The sequence below is a fragment of the Lissotriton helveticus genome, assembly GCF_964261635.1.
Source record: "Lissotriton helveticus chromosome 1_1 unlocalized genomic scaffold, aLisHel1.1 SUPER_1_unloc_50, whole genome shotgun sequence".
NCBI classification, from domain to species: domain Eukaryota; kingdom Metazoa; phylum Chordata; class Amphibia; order Caudata; family Salamandridae; genus Lissotriton; species Lissotriton helveticus.
Genome location: NW_027611693.1, coordinates 960,773 through 979,058, shown reverse-complemented (window position 1 = coordinate 979,058; position 18,286 = coordinate 960,773). Strand labels below are relative to the sequence as shown.

The following is an 18,286-nucleotide window of genomic DNA, read 5'->3' as shown; positions in this document are numbered from 1 at the left end:
GATAACATCGGACCGTTGGGTGCTCAACATCATTCGGAAAGGGCATACCCTGGAATTCACGCAAGTCCCTCCACCCAAGCCCCCGGCAGCCATTCCATCGCAACACCAGCGTCTCCTGCGGCTCGAGGTCCAACAGATGCTCCGGAAAGGAGCGATAGAGCCGGTCCCTGCAAACCAAAGAGGACAAGGATTTTATTCCAGGTTCTTCCTGGTGAAGAAGACGCAAGAAAAGTGGCGCCCCATTTTAGACCTCAGGGAGCTAAACACCTATCTCATCTCCCTGTCCTTCCGGATGGTCTCTCTCCAGGACATCTTGAAGCTCATCAACCCGGGGGATTTCATGGCCACGCTCGATCTCGAAGATGCGTATTTCCACGTTCCGATTCACCCAGCACACAGAAGGTTTCTGCGATTCACATTAGCCAAGAGACATTTTCAGTTCAGGGTCTTACCCTTTGGACTCCGTTCAGCCCCAAGAATTTTCACAAAGGTGCTGGCGCCAGTAGCAGCTTTCCTGCGAAGGAACCATTTCCAGGTCTTCCCCTACCTGGACGACTGGTTACTGAAAGCTCCGTCCAGAGAGGCAGCGCTGGAGGCTGTTCAAGCGTGTACCAATTTGTTTCAAAATCTGGGGCTCACTCTGAACAACGAGAAGTCTTCCCTGCTCCCGTCCAGGAAGGCTCGCTTCCTGGGAGCCATCTTAGATTCCAAGCTCTCAAGAGCCTTCCCTACTCAGGAAAGGAGAGACAAATTACAAACCCTGGCTCAGGACTTGCGCACAAACAAGTGTCTTTCAGTTCACCGCTACAAGTCTCTGCTGGGGGTGATTTCATTGTGTATCCCACTAATTCCCCATTGCAGACTAAGGATGCGTCCTCTGCAGGAGCAACTAGACAACCAGTAGCAGCAGGTCCACGGTTCATTCGAAGACAGAGTGATGATCACTCAAAGCATGAAGGAAGCAGCTTTATGGTGGGCAAATCAAGACAACTTGTCCCAAGGTCTATCCTTCGCAAGCAACCCGTCTCCGCAAGTGATAACAACGGACGCGTCATTGGAGGATTGGGGGGCAGTCATGCAAGACCTGCATGTCAGCGGTCATTGGTCACCCCAGGAGAAACGCCTCAACATCAACCTGTTAGAGCTACGGGCGATACGACTGGCTCTGCAAGCTTTTCTTCCTCGCCTGCAAGGTTCACATGTGCTTATCAGGACGGACAACACCACGGCCATGCACTATGTGAACAAGGAAGGGGGAACCAGATCTCGTTCATTGTCGCAAGAAGCTCAGCAGATCTGGGAATGGGCGATCCTTCAGAGGGTTTCGCTGAGAGCAGAACACTTACCAGGTGTCCTCAACGAAAATGCCAACAGACTGAGCAGGTCATCCTCAGTCAGCCACGAATGGGAATTGAATCAGAGAGTCTTGGAGGAGGTCTTCAGCCAGTGGGGCAGACCAGAGATCGATCTTTTTGCCACTCCGACCAACAAGAAATGCCGGTCTTATGTAAGCAGGCTTCCCCATCGAGGTTCTCTGGGGAGTGCGCTTTCGATAGCATGGTTGAGGACATTTGTCTACGCTTTTCCTCCCATACCTCTGATCCCACTCATCAGGAAGATCAAGGTGGAGCCGTGCAGGATGATCCTTATAGCCCCTGCTTGGCCGAGGCAGTTCTGGATCACGGAACTCCATCTGCTCACGATGTCCGAGGGACAAGTTTGGCACCCGGATCCGCAGTCCCTACACCTGACTGCACGACTCCTGAGCAGCGAGAATTTATGAACCTACCCATTTCTGGTGAGATTAAGGAGGTCCTTTTTCAGTCAAGAGCTCCTTCTAAGAACAGGACTTGACTTGACTTGACCGTCTTAAGTGGAAGAGATTCTGTTGCTGGTGCAAGAAAGAAGGTATTGATCCTTTCGCTTCCAAGCCTCATCAGATCCTTCCTTATCTGCTGTCCTTGGCCAAATCGGGACTAGCCCATTCATCAATTAAGGTCCACTTGGCGGCAATGTCGAGATTCAGGAGGACTGGCTCTGGACCCTCCTTGTGGTCATCCAGAATTGTCAAACAATTTCTAAAGGGATTGTTCAGAGTTTATCCATCAGTGAGACCACCGCCTCCAACATGGCATCTGAATATAGTCCTTTCTCAGCTCATGAAGGGCCGTTTGAACCAATCCATCGTTCTGACATGAAATACCTTTCATGGAAATTGGCTCTCCTCCTCGCTCTCACGTCGGCTAGGCGTGTTGGTTTATTACAAGCCTTGACTATCCAAGAACCTTTCCTTCAATTCAAGAGAAACACTGTCATCATGAGAACTAACCCGAGGTTTATGCCTAAAGTCCCCTCAGACTTCCATTTGAATGAGCCGGTCATTCTGAAGGCGTTCTTTCCTCAACCGGCTACACCAGCAGAGAGGACATTACATTCGCTCGATGTGCAACGGTGTTTGAAATTCTACTTGGAGTGTAGTGTAGTTCCTATTATCCCAATAGGCTCTGCGCATTGGAATAATACCTTCAATAGTATAGGCCTAGACCAGACGTTAACTAGGTCTTCTATTGTCGATATTAGACTTAAAGTTTTGGGTTTGCCAGCTAGCTCAGAGTTCACTAGAAACTTTCTCGAATAGGCAAGGAGGAGTTGAACCTCCCTGGATAGACAAGAAGGGATTTAGTTTCTGACAACCATAGAACATGACAACTTTGCTCTCCCCTAATCAAGAGTGTATCTCTAGAGTCGTGTGAAAACAAAAGACAACTTATTTTACTCAGTCAGTACGTGCATTCTTAGTTTCACCAGATTGTAGAGAAAAGGAAGAGACGGGCGTGTTCAATAAAAGATGGTATTTATTGATCAGTCTCTTTTCTCATACAAGAGAAATGGATCGATATTATCGCAATACTTATGGTTAAGTAAAGTGCATACATTAAAAGCAGAAGTATAAAATAATACTGTAAAAACATTTATATGGTTTCTAAGCCATATGAAGGTTTAAAATGGATAAAATAGATACATACACATATACATTTGACTAAACGTACTCAACTGGTGTTTCTAACTACGCCTACCCCAGTGTACCTGACCTAAGCCTAATACGTGGGCGGGAATAGAAAGTAGCAGTTTAAGTTAAGTTTGTTTTGCCAAGTGACTGACTCAAGAATTCTCTGCGGGGGGTTATTCAGTTCTGTACCTGGAATTTAGGATGAATGAGGGATGGTATCTCTCGTCTCTGGTCTCGATATTCCAGGCTGCCTGCGAGGGCTACCCGGAAGCGCCGGCAGGAGAAAGCAGCGTCTCGTTCTCAGCGCGTCAGGAAGGCGGGGCTGCGCCAGCGGGGTCTGCTCTGCTCTGGGCTTCGGCAAGTCTGGCTGCTCCGATCTCGTCACCACCGCGTGTGTTTGCATAGGGCAATATCGGTAATATTTATACCTGTAAGGTGCCGAGATTGACGTAAGGATGGACATAGATACGTCAATAAGGATGTCATACGACTTGGTCGTTAGCACATTCTTTTGCTGAAGTTCTCGGTGAAATCAAAACAATGGTCGCAGGGTTTTTCCCAGGTTGTCATAGGTTTGATTTGTTTTGAGAACTCCGTATGCCTTATCAGGGGCTGGAGGAATATCGCTTGTCTAATTAGATGGCAAGCGTTATGACCTAATCAGATAACACGTTCCTGTGCCGTAGTGTGGCTTAATCAGATAACGGTTTCTGCATCATGGGGGTTTTCTTCCTCATGGGATGGCTGCTAGTTAACTTGTTAACCAGAATAGGGTCAGGAATAGGGGGATCGATACAGAACCTATAGGAATACATCACACCCACTCCACGCTAACTATGGCCATGTTTATGAATCTAGGCATAGTAAAACATACTGTAGAGTATTGTGTATACCTTACCACCCCAAAATACGTAAATGCATTTTGAAATTATCTAATATACGGAAAAAGGCAGTCACATGTATTATATGCACTCAAGCTGTAGAATAATGCTAAAGTAATCACGCATATCTATACATTATCACTAATTTGTATATGAGAATTTACACATGAAATGGCTCTTAATACAGAAAAAAGGTTCGAGACCATTTCATCACAGAATCAAAATAATTATGAACATACCAGCGGGCAGCTAATGTCTATAAAGTATCTAAAAATAGAAATTTTAGTTCTCTAAGAATAGTTCTTACTTTAAGCAGAAGATAAGTGTCCCGAAAAATATGCAAAAATATTTTGGGGCTGCTGAAAAAATTGCTGTCCGTGAACTGGAGGGAAAATTGTTCATGGTAATTTGCTATTCTAGTTGAAGGCCAAATTCAGGGAACGCCGTGTGCGAGCTTGCTCAAAAGTCTCTATTTCTGCTCTGGTGAGAACATCATATCATTTAGACTGTCGAAAAAGCTGTCAACAGCTTCCTGGGAGAGTTCCACTAACTCGGAAAAAGGTGTAACCATGCATTTGTGCGCATGATTGTCTCCATTGACGTTTTGATTAATATTGCTGACAGAAGGTCGTACCTGATCGATGCTGCTTTCATCTTGAACTTCACTACCAGTCAATCGTAGTGGTGAAGTTTCCACGAATGCCGTCATCAGGATTGGTAGCCGTTGAGGGCAGCACAAAGCATGAGCCTTTATTGGACCCAACAATGTTTCTGCATCCATTGGCGCATCCGATTGTAGCGTCAGACAGGTGTCTAACACGCATTCTTCTCCGCATAGCAAGCACCTTAATACAGGTAAAACACATCGATGCCACATTGGTCGAAATGAAAGAAACCAAGTCATGTTCAGGTCTCTAAGCCGGGATAGTCCCAGGATTTTTTATATCCGGTCCCGGTATCCAATGGCTCGGATTGTTTCTTCCCTTGTCGCAGGTGTTTTGTCTGTGACACGGTTTGCCATAACGAAATATTAGGACCAAGAATAGGATTCCTGCAATTAGTCCCAAAATGAGGGGAAGTCCGCCAAAAATCGAATGGACGAAATCTGGAAAAATACCCAGTATGGCTTTGAATGGTGTTAATGCCATCGAAAATACTGTCTTAAATACCTTTGAGACTCCACTGGTATCAGAAATATTTAAGATTTCATTCAGGATTTCTGCGAAATGTATGGGGGAATTAGTTGATAATAAGGAGTGAATCTCTGCAGTCGTCCTTGCGACTAGGAGATCATACGTTTCTTTTGATGACGTGAGTCTGGTCGGCGTCTGAAGAAGCACTGTTTTCATTCTGCTTAAAGTATCTATTCGAATAGAAGTAATTTTCAAGTTGGGCCATGCCCTTGCCTCCCTGTCTGGAAAGGAGCTGGGGAACAATAAGCGTCCACAGCACTTGACCTTCGCAGTCGTAGTTATGAGATAAGGAGTCCTGGGCATAAGACTACAACATCTGCGGTCCACAATTAGAATGTAACTCCCATTATAGAGTCTTTGAAAGAATGGTTCTATCTCTGTTGCAGGTGTGCCTAGCTGGTGACATGAAAGGTTATTTGAATTCCCTTCACAGGCTCCATGCAAACTAATTCCGTTACACAGAAGTGTACCGCTTAGTGACATCGCACAATTATTGCCACTAAGAAACACTTTCTGTCCTTTATTACTGACACATGCATGTGAATAGGGCAAGTTCCATGTTGTCTTAATGTACCCTTTTCCCAATTTTTCGTACATGCCAGCCTGTATATATTTTTGGCAGTATTGAAACCTGAAGGTAGATATTGGAATATTAATTATCCCATGTATTATCCATTCACTGACAGGTCGTTCTGACATTGTCACTGGTAATCTCTCGAGTTTCTCAATGCTCAGGATTGTATAATCAGCACCCTTCTGTGCCATACTGATTTGTTTATCAGTAAGGTTAAAGATATTGAATAGTGACGTTGTGTTGATTAAACGCCAAGGCACATAACCTGAACGCAGATTTTGCAACGTCCAGCCAAGCTGTACAATAGAACGCAATTGAGACTGACCGTGTTGTAACAACAGTAAGTCTTGCGATATTATGTCGATTGCTGAAGACACAATGCTGTCCAGAGAAAAAATTCTGGAGGACAGAGTCATTAACCCATTGTCCACTACAGAAAGGGATTTTTCCAAATTAATACGGTCAATTTCCCGTATACTTTCTGCTGTCTCAATTTGAGTCACCTTCCAGGCCTCGTTGTAAGATGCATATACAGAGGCTGCTATGAAACGCTTTTGACGCTGTTTGCGCGGTCCCATAATGAAATCACGCAAGTCAGCACCATCAGTAAGTAAAGTTAGGTGTTGCTTAATTTCTGTCAGTGTGGAAGTTTGTAGCCATTGAAGGCATAATTTGCCCACACTGTAGGTGGTTATTATCCCTGGGTGTTGTCTTTGGGAATATCTAGGGTCTGGCCTGGTCAATTTGAACCCCTGTGTTTTGTTCAGGAATCTGTCTTGACAGTTATTAGTATCTGTGGGCCAGATCAACCACTGTTTCCAATCAGGATATGTTCGGTTTTGGTTTAATACATAGTTTACGTCTATCTCCTCATCTGTAGAGTTATTGCTGTTCATTGTTGGCTTTGGAATAGACGGTTTATTTAAATCTTTGATTTTGGCTAAGCCAAGACAGGTCGTTTGTTGAACAGTGTCATTCAAGAATATAATTTGTTCTGGGATCATGCAGGCTCTAAACAATGATTCTATACCTTGTACTTGCCATTCTTTTGTACCCCAAACACTTTTTACTTCAACATTTTTGTCCCAATAATCAAAACCAAAAGTATTCATTTGTTCAAAAAATGAGTCTGAATATATAAATTTTGTGTTTGTTATCATGGTCTTTGTCCCTGTCTTATTTGACAATTTGAAATAAAATGTTTCAGCATTACTTGTGTTGAAACCTGAAAAGTATGAGTATTTGTCATAAAAGGTTCTTGAGCTTCCTTTCGGAGGGGTTGCACAATGTTCCCACTGATTATAATTTAAAACATTTCTAGGTTGTGCAGATTTATGTAGAAAATGGTTACCATAGTCGTTGTAACAGTACATACTATCATAATTTGTCGAACCCTGTAAGTAATCATGTTTGGTAAATTTAGCAGACATCACTAAGTCAGACATCATGTTATTAATACTTTCAAAGTCCCAATCATCAGCAAATGAGCTTGTTTTTACAAAGTCACTCAATGAGATCTTGATTTGGTGTGGATACTTCAGGATTTCGACCGGACCATAAATTTTGTAGTCAGTATTGTCCCATGCTACCCCACCCGGTATAGGATTGGCTGTAAAGTTGACTGAAGAAAGTTCTCTTTTCTCGACGTGTGAAGATGTGTGTGGTTTGAGGATCAAGTTGATTTTCTGACTTGCTGTGTCCATTTTAGCATATTTTCCCTCAATGAAGCGTCCCAAAGTTAGTACCATGATGAGCCAAAGTATGAGGATAAATGCACCAAAGCCCACCCAAAATTCAATCCATGGAGAAATCAGATATGTTTCTTTCAGTTGTTTCAAAAGTTCTTTAGCTTTATCTTTAAAGGTTTTTGTTGATGGCTGTGTTTTTGATTCACTTAGGTTTTCAGAGGAATCATCGAAGTTTATGAAGTAGCCGGATGCAGTTCTGTCAATTGTTCCAATTGTTTCAGGATTCCTGTTTCTTGCATAGTCGTTTGTTACTTCATTGTATGTTGGTGTTTCGAATGTGATTAGCCTCCTAGTTAGGACCTCTGTATTGGTAGCAAACCTTGGTGTTCTACTACTTATCGGGAGTCCACTTGGCCTACTATTTGTTATCGGCCACATGATTGTGGTTTTACCAGGTCGATGGATACAACTCGGTTCTCCTTTTTACCAGCAAGCGGCGGTAGTACAACTGATCTTGTCCCGTTGATAGACAAGACAGGAACTGCTTTTCTGTAAGAAGGCCCAAATTCCTCCTTTACCGCAATCTTTTCCCTGACTAGATCCCCGACTTTTGGAATCCAGACAGGTCTTGCTGGGACAGGTGGTGGTTCTTCAGTGGTTTTTGGCTGCTGTTTCAACTTTATGTTGCTCAGGTCTTTTCTTGTTTCGTTTAAGTCCTGCAAAATAGCCAAACGATCTTTGATATCAAAGCTTTTTTCCTTCACCACTGAAGTCTGACTGTCGAGGTCTAAGACTAACATCCTAGTTCCAAACAATAATTCGTACGGACTGAATCCCTTCAGAGAATTTCTTGGCAAGTTATTTAGACTACGTTGGACACTTATTAGATGTTTGACCCACCCAGCTCCCGAACCTAATACCTTTGCTGTTATCCATTGCTTTATGTCACGGTTTTTTCTTTCTACAATTCCGTTCCCCTCAGGGTGAAATGGACAAGAGTACCGCAATGCAATGCCCATGCTGGTCATGGCCTCCTTATAAGCTCGAGAGCTAAAAGCAGGACCCTGGTCAGAATGCAGCATGCCAATTGCGTATGTGCCGATAAAGACTCGCAAATCTTTTATAACGGTTCTGGCGTCAGCCGATCGCTGGGGCCACATCCATATGAATCTCGTGCATGAATCCACTGCGACCAGGATATATTTATAGTTACCATCCCTTTGTAAGGGACCACAGTGGTCCAGATAAACACAGGCTAATGGTTTATCTGAGATTAGAAGGGGCGTCTGTGCTGGTCGTCTCACCGTTGATACTTTCATTCTTTGACATATTTCACAGTCTAAAACATAGTTCCGTGTTTGTCTTCTCATTTGTGGCCACCAGTATCTCTGTTTTAATAATGATACTGTGGCTGAGACGCCGGCATGTACAGAAGCAAGCCCTTCGTGTGCCGCTATTATTAGTCCTAACCTATGTTCCATGTTTGGAATTGCCCTATCCCCCACTCCAGGGATTCGAGCAAAAGGAACATTGTTTGCATCAGTTATGTATGAGTATTTTACTGGAAAGCCTTTCGGGAGTGTTTCTATCGAATCCTTTTCTGTAGCGCTGACAGCCTGTAATATTTCGCTGTCTATTTTTGTTTTTGACCGTGTGATGGCAGCTACGGAAGCCGTTTGCACAGCTGCCTTCGCTGCCTCATCAGCCAATGAATTCCCTGCAACGTGAACGCCATCACGTTGATGACTCAGTGTATGTATCACGTGAGTCTTTGGTAGTTCTTTTTGTAACAGAACTACTTGTTCCCAGAGCATTTTATGCTTGATTGTGCCTCCTTTTGCATCCTTAAAACCATTCTGAAGCCAGATCTGCAAGTATTCATTGTAAGACTGAACGCAATAATACGAATCGCACACTATGAGTGTGGGGAATTCTCGATCGGTATTTTCAAGCACCATCTTGAATGCCAGTAGTTCAGCTCGCTGAGCTGTACAATCTCCTAGAAATTGTGTTTTAGTGACGGCTGGTTTAAATTTCCCTTCGTGCCAGCGACCTTTAACAATCGCGCACGCAGCACTGTAAGCTTGTTTACCCCCCACTGCGGGTTGTGCTGATCCGTCTGTATATATTATACAGCCGTAATGTTCTAGAGGCAGAATTTCGGTCGGCGGAGGACATTCGAATTCATATTGGAGAAATTCTTGTGTTTTCGGAATGCTTGCTTTTGTTACAGCCTCTAGGGCTGGTATCGGTGTCACGATTATTATTCGTTTACCTTGTGCCAGGGCTCGTTCTTTTGCTATAGCTGTCTGTGTTGCAGTTAGAATTTTTTCCGTTGGGCTGAATTTCATTTCAGCTTTAGTGTACAAGTGTGATTTGAATGCAATTGGTACCTTTTCTCCCTCATTAGAGGTCAGGTATGTGAATCCGCATCTTCCTGGGATGACTCGAATCACAAGATTGCGTGTGTTATCACGTGTTTCTAATTTTGTTTTAATTAACATGTCTGTTTGTAAGGATCTCAGAATTTCTGTGTGTATTTGAGTCCAATTGATTCTTTTAAAATCTGGTTTTATTAGATCATAAAGGAGTTTGACCATTTCTGCGTAATTTGCAATGTATGTTCTTCCGAAATTTAGGAAGCCTAGAATTGACTGTAGGTTTTTTAGTGTTCTAGGTGCTTGGAGTACGGCACATTTCTCTAAGAAATTGTCAGCCAGGCTTTTGCCTTCACTTGATAATTCATATCCTAAGAACAGGACTGTTAGATGGGCAATTCTGGATTTTTTAAAGTTGAATTTGTAACCCTCTGCTGCGAACCCAAGTATTATGGTGTTCACTCTCTTCAAGTGAGTATCCAAGTCATCATCTGTTAGGTATATGTCGTCGACATAAGATAATGCTTCGTCATCATATGTTTGTAGTAATTCTGTTACTCTCGCTGAGAATACTCCTGGGCTGTTCTTGTACCCCTGGGCTAACCAACAGAATTGTTTTTGAGTGCCATTTATTGAGAACGCGGACAAATATCTGCTCTCTGGTGCTATATTTTGACAAAAGAATCCATTAGAGATGTCTAATGTAGTTTTGTATTTTTTGCGCACTATGTTATTCATTAGTGCAGCACTATGCGAGTTTTGCACTGCAAAAGTTTTGCAACATGAGTTAAGGTGTCTGTAATCCAAAACTAGACGATATGAATTGTCTGGTTGGGAGACCGGAAACAAAGGGTTGTTCATTTGTGATGTGCAAGTTTCAATCACCCCCTGGTATTCTAGTTGATCTAGGATTTCTTTTACCTGTTTTTTAGCTTCTTGCTTAATTGGGTACTGTCTCTGTGCAGTAGGTTGTGATTTTAACTGGATTTTGTGAGGAGGAGAGTCCTCATCCCATCCTACATGATTTTTATATAAAGCTGGAGCTTGAGCTACTGCCCACTTTCTAGCAAGTGTGTATTTTTTATGAATTGGGATATGATTTGAGAAGGCAGGCATAATTATTTCTTCGCCATGAGGGCAGTCCCTGACAAACTCTGGTGGCCAGTCTTTTTCAGCTAGAAGGATGTCATAGCCCTTGGAGAGATTATCCCAAAATAGTCCCCTTATTTTTCTAGTCTTATCCCCTTCTATACGTAAAGTTATTTCATATATTTTGTGAGGTTTGCTAACTCTGGTGTCTGCAGTTTCCACTTGAAGGTATTCATTCGTGTCCACTGTCTCCAGATGATTCATAAGGACTTTGCGAGCTATGCTCACTTCTGCTGCGCTGTCTAGCATTGTCTGAGCCCATTCTCCGTTTTTCAGTTGTGTCCTCCGTATTCTCGGCATTGTTAACTACTTTAATACTGGCTACCTTCTTTTTTGGAAATTGTAATTTCTTTTTTAGATGAGCAGGTTCCTTGTCTTTGGACTTGACGTGCTCTTCTCTTTGTTCTGATCGTCCTCTTCTTTCCGATTTCTGCGAGGAAGTCTGAAAAAATTGAGAGGGGCGTGTATCAATTTCTTGATATCTATCAGGTTTCTTTATATTATCCCTATTTCTAAGGTTATATCTTTTCCCAGAGGGCTCACTTTGGGGAGACCTGTGTCCTTGGTTTGGAGATCTTTCTCTCCGCCGAGGAGACCTTCCTCTGGACTGGAATATCTTTTCTTTAGGATTGGATTGTTTGTTTCCATCCCAGCTCTTTTTTTGTGATGTTAAATTATTATTAAAAAATATTTTTTCAGGACTTTCAATCAGTTGAGGTTTTACTGGTATTCCACCTAAACTATCTCTACCTAGTTCCTCATAGGATTTTTCTATGATTCTGGCAATTTCAGCTGGTTGGTCTGCTATATCTGTTTCTTTTAACCTCTGGGGGATCGCCACGTTTGCTGCTTCTCCCTTTATGTTGGCTAGTAATATAGCCGAGACCTGCTTGAAGTCTTTCAGTAATTTCATACCAAGAGTTAAAGCGGGTTCTGGACCGTATTTGTCTTGAATTTGTTTTAGCACATCTGGTATTACCGAGATGGATGGAACACCATGCGTTTTTGTGTAAATGGAAGCAAAGACTGTACCCCAAGTGTCACAGTCCTCCACGTGTGGTGCGATTCCCATCGGAAGACAGATAGTCAGAATCCTGTGTTTTTCCAACGGGGTGGTGTCTGGAAACACCGCCTCTATTTGGGTGATTTTTTGTGCTAACCAGAATGGTATTTGTTCCCGTTTAGCTGGTACTTTACCTAGGCAGGATTGTATGTTCTGTGGTGTAATTTTATTTGTGTTCCCCTGATGAGGGGTCAGCTGTGGAATTTTAATTGCTGGTTGGATTGTTGAAGTCCGCATTACATATTGGACTAATTGTCTATGTAACTTTATTAATTGTTTCAGCTGTGTTAACAGCTCTGGTGCAGGCATTCTTTCAATGTCTGGATGTGGTGTGTATCCGGCTAGGACCGGCCACGTTGCTCCTGGTCTACCTAAGGGACCGAGCCTGGTGATGTGATTATTATGTTTTAGGGCGCCATTAAACAAGAGCAGGTGCTCTTGAAATTTAAGTGGTACTTCCACCTCCTCGAAAGGAGTGTACTCCTCAGGAGGTTCCTCTGTTTTGTAATAGTGGAAGAACTTTGTTACAGCGTTAGCTGCTGGAAAGTTTATCCATGTATAGAATACCTCTGTCTGCCGATATTCGTGTGCCTCAATTACGAATATGACTGTGCCACCTCTAGGTGTCAGTACATTTTCTATAAGTTTTAAAGTTATAGATTTCCTTTTGTTGACCGGGATGAGTATTATATCCGGGTCTGCGTCTTGCATAGTATTATCAGCTGCTACTAGTTCAGCTGCTAATCTAGCTGTCTCTCTTTCTTCATCACTGTCTACCATTTTACCGACAGGAAGGTTATTCCGTTTGTTTGCAGATCAGGTTTCTTATGGAAACAAAGATTAGATGCACAATATTTTGGAACAGTGTATCCTTCAACGTTGACTAAACCAAGAACCATACATAGGAGTTTCCTCCTGCGAGGTCTGGTGGATATGACCTTTCACCCACTCCAGACGTCTTTGGAGTATTATGGGAAAAAAGGGGTTCTGAGTGAAAAAGCACGACTGAGTTACTCTAATGTCTTGCGTTAGTTTTATCGCCTATCCAAACTAGTTGGGCGCCATGTAGTGTAGTTCCTATTATCCCAATAGGCTCTGCGCATTGGAATAATACCTTCAATAGTATAGGCCTAGACCAGACGTTAACTAGGTCTTCTATTGTCGATATTAGACTTAAAGTTTTGGGTTTGCCAGCTAGCTCAGAGTTCACTAGAAACTTTCTCGAATAGGCAAGGAGGAGTTGAACCTCCCTGGATAGACAAGAAGGGATTTAGTTTCTGACAACCATAGAACATGACAACTTTGCTCTCCCCTAATCAAGAGTGTATCTCTAGAGTCGTGTGAAAACAAAAGACAACTTATTTTACTCAGTCAGTACGTGCATTCTTAGTTTCACCAGATTGTAGAGAAAAGGAAGAGACGGGCGTGTTCAATAAAAGATGGTGTTTATTGATCAGTCTCTTTTCTCATACAAGAGAAATGGATCGATATTATCGCAATACTTATGGTTAAGTAAAGTGCATACATTAAAAGCAGAAGTATAAAATAATACTGTAAAAACATTTATATGGTTTCTAAGACATATGAAGGTTTAAAATGGATAAAATAGATACATACACATATACATTTGACTAAACGTACTCAACTGGTGTTTCTAACTACGCCTACCCCAGTGTACCTGACCTAAGCCTAATACGTGGGCGGGAATAGAAAGTAGCAGTTTAAGTTAAGTTTGTTTTGCCAAGTGACTGACTCAAGAATTCTCTGCGGGGGGTTATTCAGTTCTGTACCTGGAATTTAGGATGAATGAGGGATGGTATCTCTCGTCTCTGGTCTCGATATTCCAGGCTGCCTGCGAGGGCTACCCGGAAGCGCCGGAGCTGGATTTCTCGGCAGGAGAAAGCAGCGTCTCATTCTCAACGTGTCAGGAAGGCGGGGCTGTGCCAGCGGGGTCTGCTCTGCTCTGGGCTTCGGCAAGTCTGGCTGCTCCGATCTCGTCACCACCGCGTGTGTTTGCATAGGGCAATATCGGTAATATTTATACCTGTAAGGTGCCGAGATTGACGTAAGGATGGACATAGATACGTCAATAAGGATGTCATACGACTTGGTCGTTAGCACATTCTTTTGCTGAAGTTCTCGGTGAAATCAAAACAATGGCCGCAGGGTTTTTCCCAGGTTGTCATAGGTTTGATTTGTTTTGAGAACTCCGTATGCCTTATCAGGGGCTGGAGGAATATCGCTTGTCTAATTAGATGGCAAGCGTTATGACCTAATCAGATAACACGTTCCTGTGCCGTAGTGTGGCTTAATCAGATAACGGTTTCTGCATCATGGGGGTTTTCTGCCTCATGGGATGGCTGCTAGTTAACTTGTTAACCAGAATAGGGTCAGGAATAGGGGGATCGATACAGAACCTATAGGAATACATCACAGGAGCGTACTAAGAGTTTTCGGAAAACCTCTCAGTTATTTGTTGCCTTCGGAGGTCCAAGCAAGGGCATTTCCAGGTGGATCACGAGTGCCATTCTGCATTGTCACACTGCTGCAGGAAAACCTCCGACTGGAAAGGTTCAAGCGCATTCCACGAGATCTGTGGCTTCTTCTACAGCCCTCTTCGCAGGGGTACAGATCAAAGACATTTGCCGAGCTGCTACCTGGAGCAGCGTTCACACCTTTACCAGGCATTACTGCTTGGAGTCCCTACAACAAGGTGATGTGGCAGTAGGACAGGCTGTCCTGAGGAACCTTTTCCAATGAGTGGTGAGCTTTCCATTCTTTCCCACCTTCCGTCTTTCACATTTTGTATCTTTATGTCATGTTGCCTATTGCTATATTGTGATGATGCAAAATGTGGTTCTGTTACTAACTGCTTGCTACTCTGATACAAAGCATGGGAATCTATGAAAGTTCCAATACTGGGGTAAGAAAACAAGTTACTTACCTGTAACTTTGGTTCCCCAGTATTGGTAACTTTCATAGATTCCCATGCGCCCGCCCACCTCCCCGAGGAAAGCTCAGCCTACAACAGATATGGTGTCTAAGTACACAACGGCTACGAAAATCTGAGGCTCTGAGGTTCCTTCAGGAAGGTTCTACGGGGTGAGGCACTTCTGACTGGCTGAGGCCTGAGTTTGGTCTCTTTTACACAAAGAGGGTGATATGCTACAAAAGGGAATGAGGCCTAGGCCTTTTTCCTTGGTCTTTTGTACCTACAGCTATGGTATTTTTGTTACCGAGACTCCCATTCCGACGACGGGGAATGATACAAAGCATGGGACTCTATGAAAGTTACCAATACTGGGGAACCAAAGTTACAGGTAAGTAACTTGTTTTCTTCCATCCAAGTACTCTCATGCTACCATTCTACACTCTGCTATGTCTGAAAAACAGCTCAACATTTTCAAAATTCTGCATTGATTTGGCTTGTAAATTATATTTTTGGAAATGTACATGTATTAACTATTTAATTTTAATACTATAGGTGATTGAAATTACGGATGAGGAAAGCAAGATTTAGCACTAAGCAACTGAATGTCAGCACCATAAGAAGGATTATTTTGAAAAACTGACGGACATCCAGCATTCTACGTTTAAACAATTTCCAAAAATCTAAGTGTGGCGAGGAAAGTACTATACCTGTAAGTGAAGTCTCTAATTTTGCATTTCATTAACCCAGAGCAAAGCCATATCTGTGCACACAGCATCAGAAATAATGTAGAAAGACCATTTCAGCATCCTCTTCTGAAATATTATCAGAAAGACAAATTGCCTCAGCATGACAGAATAACGTTAATCTAAAGCATCATGTAATTCTAGAGAGGAAGCACACACTACATAAAAGAAAGTTACAACTAAAGGGTTCTTCTGGATACCATCAAAGAAAAGACGCTGAAAGAAGACTCCGAAGCTGACACGTTAACAACCAAAAGATTAGAAAATCACCTTTGTTCAACAACCATTTTTAACCAGTTACCCAAGTTTGAGACTATCTGCCTCGGGATATGACACCTTGACCCACTCTGCTCACTCTTGCGAAAACCTTAAAAATTCACCACTATATTGTGTTCATGACCATCTCAGATTGTTTCCTTTTTATTGTGTACTGTTCTGTAATTCTATGTAAATCGCCTCAACATTATCTGTTGTGCAGGAGTGATATGTAAAACTGTTAAATATAAAAATGGATTAAAGGAGCACCGTTGCGCTATATCTAATGTAAATAATATCCTCATCCTCAGAACTACAAACCTTAACCTTACACCAAACATAGGAAGGGTAGAAGGAACTGATGTTCTGCGACTAATGATCCATAATAGTACTGTGCATGTTCTAACGCCTTCAGTTACTGCCATTACGTCAGTGCAAAAAGGTACTTATCAGTTTAATCATTAAATATCAGACTAACACCTTATTACTGCATTGCTAAGAACCTATACAAATAGATTTGAGAAAAACTTCAGTCACAAATTAAGTTGCTGCCGGAGAGGCTATTACCTAAAGACTATTATCTGTTAGAAAAATTTCAACAGGCGTTACAGGACGGCTTCCCGACATTTTTTGCTCAATTCAAGTGTTGAGAAGATTACACACAATTTCTTTTAGAGATAAGTGCTGAACATTATCTAAACAAGCCCGACTCTAAAATCGAGGCAAAATAACCAAAGTTGGGGAAAAAGTTACCTGTGCCCAAAAAGATACAGCCATAAATCTTATCTCACAGAATTTGACAGAATGCACACAGGGGAAACCCACTCTCAGTGCAAAGTATGCCAAAAAAGTTTCAAACGTAAATCTTATCTCACTGAGCATATGAAAATCCACACTGGGGGAAAACACTCTCCGTGCAAAGTATGCCAAAAAAGTTTCAGGCGGAAATCTTATCTCACTGAGCATATGAGAATCCACACTGGGGAAAAACCTTTTCAGTGCTCTGAATGTCAGAAAAGGTTTAGTATCAAACCGAGTCTATATCGACATGAATTAACCCACTCTGTGGAAAAACGTTATCAGTGCTCTGAATGCCCAAAACATTTCAAATTTAAATCACTTATAATTGCACATGTGAGATTACACACTGGGGAAAAACCTTATCAGTGCTCTGAATGCCAGAAATGTTTCAATGAAAAAAGACATCTCACGCTGCATATAAGAACCCACACTGGGGAAAAACCTTATCAGTGCTCCGAATGCCCAAAAGATTTCAAACTTAAATCACTTCTAACTGCACATGTGAGATTCCACACTGGGGAAAAACCTTATCAGTGCTCTGAATGCCACAAATGTTTCAGTCAAAAAAGCAATCTCACTGAGCATATAAGAATCCACACTGGGGAAAAACCTTATCAGTGCTCTGAATGCCAGCTATGTTTCAGTCAAAAAAGCAATCTCACTGAGCATATAAGAATCCACACTGGGGAAAAACCTTATCAGTGCTCTGAATGCCACATATGTTTCAGTGAAAAAAGCAGTCTCACTCAGCATATAAGAACCCACACTGGGGAAAAACCTTATCAGTGCCCTGAATGCCAGATATGTTTCATTCGAAAAAGCAGTCTCACTAAGCATATAAGAATCCACACTGGGGAAAAACCTTATCAGTGCTCCGAATGCCAGATATGTTTCAGAGTAAAAAGCCGTCTCACTCAGCATATAAGAACCCACACTGGGGAAAAACCTTATCAGTGCTCCGAATGCCAAAAATGTTTCAGACAAAAATCTCATCTCACTGAACATATGAGAATCCACACTGGTGAATAAAATGATCAGTGCTCTAAATGTCAGAAAAGATTCAGAGGTAGAGATGGTTACAAGTGCCATAAGAAAACACACCATCAAAATAATCAGTTCTCCGAATGCCAGAAAAGCATACATTTTAAACTCAATCTCACTCTACATGAGCAGACGCACACAGGGGGAAAACATTACCAATTTCTGTGAATGCCAGAAATTCCTATTTGATAGGCACAGCCTCACTAACCATAAGCGACTCCATACTGATGAGTGCTCTGAATGGCAGAAAAGCTGCAGAAAAAAACGCTATTTCACCATGAGAAACTCCACACTAGAGAAAATCCTTATGCCATAAAAGGTTGAATCTGAAAGACAGTGTTATGCTTTATGAGAGATCTCACTCTGGGGAAAAACCTTATGAGTGCTCAAAATGCAAGCAATGTTTTGGTTACAAATTACTTCTCACTTGACCTGAGCGAACTCACACGGGGGAAAAAAGCCTTATGTGTGTTCTGAATGTCAGATAAGGTTTAGTCTTGAATACAATGTCATTTCACATGAGAGAATTCACACTGGACTAAAGCCATATACAGGAGGGGAAAGCCAGAAACGTTATA

The 18,286-nt window shown here is 42.3% G+C and overlaps 1 protein-coding gene and 1 long non-coding RNA gene across 2 annotated transcripts in view; both read left to right on the top strand.

The window, feature by feature from the left end:
- LOC144806170 (uncharacterized) overlaps positions 1–16,203 on the top strand; it is a 103,670-nt gene extending 87,467 nt beyond the window's left edge. The window contains exon 4 of the long non-coding RNA XR_013605710.1: positions 15,421–16,203. This is a non-coding gene — a long non-coding RNA (uncharacterized LOC144806170). The remainder of the gene's footprint in view (positions 1–15,420) is intronic.
- A 545-nt stretch (positions 16,204–16,748) lies between these two features.
- LOC144806162 (uncharacterized) lies at positions 16,749–18,035 on the top strand. The gene has a single exon (XM_078672586.1). It carries the CDS (start codon positions 16,749–16,751, stop codon positions 17,694–17,696), a length of 948 nt encoding a protein of 315 aa, XP_078528712.1. The 3' UTR covers positions 17,697–18,035.
- Positions 18,036–18,286: the final 251 nt, after the last annotated feature.